This window comes from Vombatus ursinus, unplaced genomic scaffold (assembly GCF_900497805.2).
Source record: "Vombatus ursinus unplaced genomic scaffold, bare-nosed wombat genome assembly UNPS02014812.1, whole genome shotgun sequence".
Taxonomy (NCBI): domain Eukaryota; kingdom Metazoa; phylum Chordata; class Mammalia; order Diprotodontia; family Vombatidae; genus Vombatus; species Vombatus ursinus.
In genome coordinates this window covers 12,749,090-12,754,870 of record NW_020954590.1, presented here as the reverse complement: position 1 = coordinate 12,754,870, position 5,781 = coordinate 12,749,090, and the positions used below count along the sequence as shown (strand labels likewise).

At 46.7% G+C, this 5,781-nt stretch overlaps 1 protein-coding gene across 5 annotated transcripts in view; it reads left to right on the top strand.

The window, feature by feature from the left end:
- The first annotated feature begins 4,537 nt into the window (after nt 1–4,537).
- LOC114053677 (myb-related protein A) overlaps nt 4,538–5,781 on the top strand; it is a 61,701-nt gene continuing 60,457 nt past the window's right edge. For 3 of the 5 annotated variants that reach the window (XM_027876791.1, XM_027876794.1, XM_027876790.1), the window contains exon 1: nt 4,539–4,671. In XM_027876791.1, coding sequence (XP_027732592.1) covers nt 4,652–4,671 — 20 coding nt within the window. In that variant the 5' untranslated portion in view covers nt 4,539–4,651. Of the gene's footprint in view, nt 4,672–5,781 lie in introns of all 5 variants that reach the window. The other 2 variants (XM_027876792.1, XM_027876793.1) reach the window with 2 other exon arrangements.

The window sequence follows — 5,781 nt, the reverse complement described above, 5'->3', positions numbered from 1 at the left end:
TGTTGAAGATGGTACTTTTGAGACTGGCAAAGGCTGGTCTCATTCCAATTGGCTAATTCCAACTCATACTTCCTACTTATTTAATTAATGTGTATGTGTGCATATGTATATATACATATGCATATATATGAAAATAATGCTTTTATGAACAGGATCATTGAGCTAGTCAGCTTTGTGCTTTCTATCAGTATTCTGTTTGTACCTCCCCTCCCCCATACAGTAACAAGACATCTGTGTATTTATAGCATGTGGGCATAATAGGCTAATGAGATACTATATATATGTGTATAAAAAAAAATACAACCATTTGAATACTTCAGAGATTGGTGACTTCACTGGTATGGTCATTCCCCACAGACAATGCAACCCCTCTATGACTTGGTAGATTTTTAAGACTTGTGGTCAGCAAATTCATCATCCAACCTGGTGACATTCTCTGAACCAGTTCTTAGGCTATAGACAAATAATCTAGCTGAGTCCATACTTGAAGTCTTTCCAGCTTGGGAGGGCCTGTCAAAGCTTGTGCTCTGCTTAAACAGCCTTTGATAATCCAGTGGCAGCTCTACACCATGATGGAGTGTCAGAGTAGGATTTTAATCCTACTTTATATACATACACATATCATATAAACACTTTTTTTTTCAAGTTTGAGAAGGGGAGGATTGGGGATTCTAAACAGTTTTAAAGAAACAGAATGAGCTTTGTTAGTTTATGTTCTAAAAATGTGGGAATGTTTTGTATGTGTTTGTGTATGTACTAGCATGCTTACACAGTGAGTTATAAGCAGTCCCCCATCTTGGGATCACCACATTTTTAGGGTCTAAAAGTTAAAGTAAATCCTGTATAGATTCTGAACTCTGTGGGGAAATATGTATGAAGATAGCTTTTTGAAGAAAAAGCATTTGTCATTAAAGTAAAAGATGCTAAGACTTAATTAAAGAGATTGATAGGCCTACACGCAGAATGAAAAGGTACTGACATCCTGAACAAAAAGATGTAGTAAACTTTAATTGCTTAAGACTGCACTAAGGCTTTTGGAATGTCCTGTATGTGATACATAGGTAGCTAGGTGTGGAAGTGGATTTAGTGCTGGGCTAGAGTCAGGAAAACTCAAATTCAAATTTCACCTCAGACGCTAGCTGTGCTCCTCGGCAAGCCACTTAACCTGTTTGCCTCATTTTCCTCAACTGTAAAATGGAGATAATAATGAGCCTATCTCAGTACAATGCCAAGCACACAGCAGGTGCCATACAAATGCTTATTTCCTTCCCTGAAACACACATATATGCATAATTCACTTTCTGTCAGTGAGAAAGTTTTTGCAGTTAAATAGTTAATATTAGCTTCCCTGTTTGTTTATTTTAAAAAGTCTCCTAAGAATTCCATAGCTTTCTATTGGAAAAGCTGTTTGATATATTTAACACTTCCAAACATTCCAATATTCCAAAAATGGCAAAAGTTAATGAGAACATTTTCCAAAAAGGTTTGATTTTTAATGGACTTTTATTATTTTCTGCTAAAATTTTAAGTTGTGTTTAATAAATTAATATAGTATGACAGTGTGTTAGCAAGTTACTTTACCTGTAAAACTGAAGGAGTTGGAGTAAAGAAGATATATAAGGTCACTATGTACAAAATTTCTTCTCCCTTCTAGCACACCTCCCCACTTTGTCCTTTAGGTAGGATAGGATAAGGAAAAATGGAGAAGGCATTAGGCAAAGGAGAAGACAGTGATTAAGAGAAGGTCTTGGAAGGGAACTTGGAAGGAAGGAGTACTATTGGTTAAAACCATATCTATCTCCCACCACTTGAGTACTGGACTCAATGAAATTTAGGGTGAGAGGTTAGAGTAAGGCCTGCTCTGGTTTTCTCATAACAACAGTAGCAGTAATAATTGCTATATTTATATAAAAGAGCTTTAAGGTTTGCTAGACACTTTAATAATAATAGCTAGCATCTATGAAGCATTTTTATAACTTGGTTTGCAAAAACAATGTTTTGCAAAACACTTAAGTTTTGCATAACTCTTTACATATGCTATTTCATCTGATCCTCATATAACCTTGGCAGGAAGGTGCTATTATTATCCCCATTTTACACATGAGGAAGCTCAGGTAAACAGAAGTTAAGTGACTTTCCCAGAACACATAGCTAGTAAGTGTCTGATGCAGAATTTAAACTCATGCCATCTGGGTTTCAGACACTTGACACTTAACCAGCTGTGTGACCCTGGGCAAGTCACTTAACCCTACTGCCTAGGCAAAAAAAAAAAAAAAATCAAACTCGGATCTTTCTGACTCTTAAGTCTAACAAGCTATCTATCCATTGTTCTACCTCACTTATCTTAGCAAGGTGTTCTCATCTTTCTCCAAGAGGTCAAAACTTATTTTTAAGGTCAGGAGAATAGCTGAGAAAATTAATTTACAACCAGTCCTAGATGAAGCTATGTATTAAAATGATCTTTTCCAGATTACAACAGAATGTAGAAGATATCAAGGATTCTCAAGAAGGTACATTATGCAATGAGAGTTCTTGATAGGTGTGTTCAAATTACAATAATTTAAAACCAGAATTGGCAATTATTCATTACCAGTTTAAGTGAACTGCTCATTCATTTGACAAGTAGTTACAAAGCAACTACAATGTTTAAAGCACTCCTCCTGAAAAACAAAACAAAAAATCTTAACCAAACAACAAACCATGACATCTGTCCTAGATCTCAAGGAGCTTCTATTGTTAATACAAAAATAATTTTAGGGTGTGGAATAGTATTGAGGAAAGGCCTCAGGTAGTGGTGACATAAGCTGAGCTCTACAAGTTAGGACTTCCACGAGATGGACACATGGTAGGAACATTTGGGTTTTGTTATCAGCAGAGGTTGTTACATGCCTGACCTGTGGATATAACTAAGCAGAATCATTTAATGACAGAAAAAAAGGCCAACATACTGAGTGAAAGGGAAGTTTTAAAATACATCTAGAATTGTAAAGTCACCGTTTCTGATTTAAAAAGGCTTCCCAGAAACCCAGATACAAAAAGGCAGCTGTTATAGGTTTTGTCAGCTCGGCAAGAAGCCCTCTCAACTTCCATTTGCACCTGCATCTCTGTTTTGCAAATATAACAACGCAAATTTTGTTTTTCTAAGTGGTTCAATAGAGCATACTGCCTTGCCAATGAAAAGTGACATTTGACTTCTGGAGTAGTCTGTATCAACGCTTAAGTAACCTTAAAAAAAAAAAAAGTCGAACGACTACTAGTGGTCTAATGTCCCCAGCAAAGAGAGGTTTTTTTTTTTTTTTTTTAACGGTAGCTTTGCTTTTGAAGTCTCCCCCCTCTCTGCCAAAGGGCAAGGTTTCTTTGAATTTAGGCGCGCACACCTCCCAGCCTCCAAGACAGGTAAGGGATGCTCCACGGGCGCAAGTCCCTTGGGGTCCGCGGTCCCGCGCTCAGGTGAGCGCCCTCGCCTTCATTTCCATTTAGCTCCGGCCGGATCAGCCACGCCCGCTACGCCCGCAGCTCCGCGCCCTGCCCCGCATGGCGGCGTGGGCCGAGGCGTCTCACCTACCGGGACCCCGCTCCGGCCGCCCACCCTGCAAGGGAGCGGGCGAAGGGGCCGGAAGACGGCGGCTACAGGGGGCAAGGGGCGGCGTAAGCACGAATACTGAGCTCTACGGCAGCCTTGGAGAGCCCGGGTCTCGGCATCAGCGTTCCAGTCCCCGGGCAAGGGCAAAGCCCCGAGTCCGCTTCCGCACTCCCCCCGCCCCCGGGAAAACGCCAGGAACTCACTTTCCCAGCTCGCCGTGCGCGTCCGTGCCCCCGTGCTCCGTCCCCCTGTGGGAGCCAAGCTCCCCCACTTCTTGACCCACTCGCTCTCGGTCTCCCGGACCTCGCCCAGCCAGCCCAGCCTAGTCATTTCTCGTCAGGCCCCGGGCGCCCCCTTCCGTGCCCCCTGGATCCCTTCACCCCGCAGCCTTTTCTCTTCAGATTTTTTTCCTCCTCGCCTTCTGCAGTCTCCGCTCCGAGGTCTCTCCCCCGCCCCCCCCCCCCTCCCGCCCTCCCCCCCCCGCCCCCCCCCCCCCCCCCCCCCCTTGCGCGCGCTCTCCCCGCCCCACCTCTTCCCCCACCCCGCTCGCGTGCGGCCGCCCCAGCCAATGAGGTTCGGGGCCGCGTGCGCAGATTCAAACGGCGGCTCTAGAGGGAGGCTGGGCGCGAGATTCGGCGGTGCGGACAAAACCCGCTGCAGGAGGCTGCTCGCCCCGCAGAGCTGCTGGCCGCGGGCAGGGCGGGGTGACGGTCGTGCCGGGCGCTGGAGCGGACCTAGAGCAGGCATAGACCCGGGCAGGGGAGGCGGAAAGAGGCAGCGCTCTGCCGTGACATGTCTTTGGCATCCCTCAGCGGGACGGGCCGGAGTTAGACGCGGGACCCGGGAGCTCCAGGGTGCGAGGTGGGGAGGTCACAGTCCACTCCCCTCCGACCCCGCCCGCCCGTCCCCGGCGGGACTCGCCCCATCGCCCTCCGTCCGGGGACGGGGGCGCGGTGAGGAGGGAACGAGGCAGGAGAGGGTGGGAGAGGAGGAGCCCGTTCTTGCCTGAGGCTGGAGGAGGCACAACCGCGTCCCCTGCCCAGCCCGTGCCTATGCGGTACGTGAAGGATGGCGAAGAGGTCGCGCAGGTGGGTGACTTCCTTCCCCTTTGCCCGCTTGGGGGGGCTCCGCCGCCGCGCACCCCTCCCCCCCGGCGGCCGTGACCCCGGCGCCCGCCCCGCGTCCCGCTTTCTTCCTCCGCCCGCCCTGGCCCCGGCGCGGATCTGTGGGGGACGGGGGCGGGGTGACCCTGTCATTAAAGTACTGAAAAGTGAAAATGACCTTGGCCCCCGACCCGGCTGCCCTCGCGGGCTTGTTAACCCACCCCAGCCCGAAGACCCCCCCCACCCCCGGGTTAAACTTCTCCAGCCTCGTCCTCGGGGGCTCGGGCAGCTGTCAGGACAGCTAACCCTGCCAGGGGAGGCTTGGGGGTGAAACACTCCAGGAGGTGAAGAGAGGGCGGGGTTTCTTTAATTCTGCTGGGACAACCGGAATATGAATCAAGGTGATGTAAGAAAAAAAATGCTTTTGGGTTACAGCCTCAAGTGGTTGTGTGATGAATCTTTACTTCAGAAAAATGCCACATCAGCATATTTTACTGCCTTCAAAGTGGAAAGTGTGGACTGACTTAATGAATTTAATTGCATTTTTATTAAACCCACTGCCACTATGAGATAGATGTTCTACTGAACTTACGGTGTCACTTTCCCCCGAACGTTCTCACTTGAAGGGTATAGAAAACCTTATTTGAAGTGGGCTTATTGTTTTTAGGGTCTGATTCTTTTCTAGGGGTCTGAGAGGTTATTGGCCTCCAGTTCCAGAAGAGCCCCAGAGGAATTTGAGAGGCTGCAAGGTGTGATGGATTTGGAGTAAATTCATTTGCAACAGTTGCAACACTGTTGCAACAGAACCTTTGTGACCTTGGGCAAGTCACTTAACCTCTCTGTGCCTCAGTTTCCTCATCTATCAAAGAGTTGGGCTAGATAATCTTAGAAGCCTTATATCTCTAGATGCTATAATTTCTGTAATTACTAGTGTATCCTGTTCTTTTGTCATTCTCCTTAGTTTCCTCTGTAAAGTAGTCTCACTAAACGTCTCACTATATTCCAACTGCTGGCAGTATCAAAGTAAAACAATGTTTCAGATACAGTTAATACTTGAATGCATTATGTCTTTGACTACCTAGGTGTTAAACATAT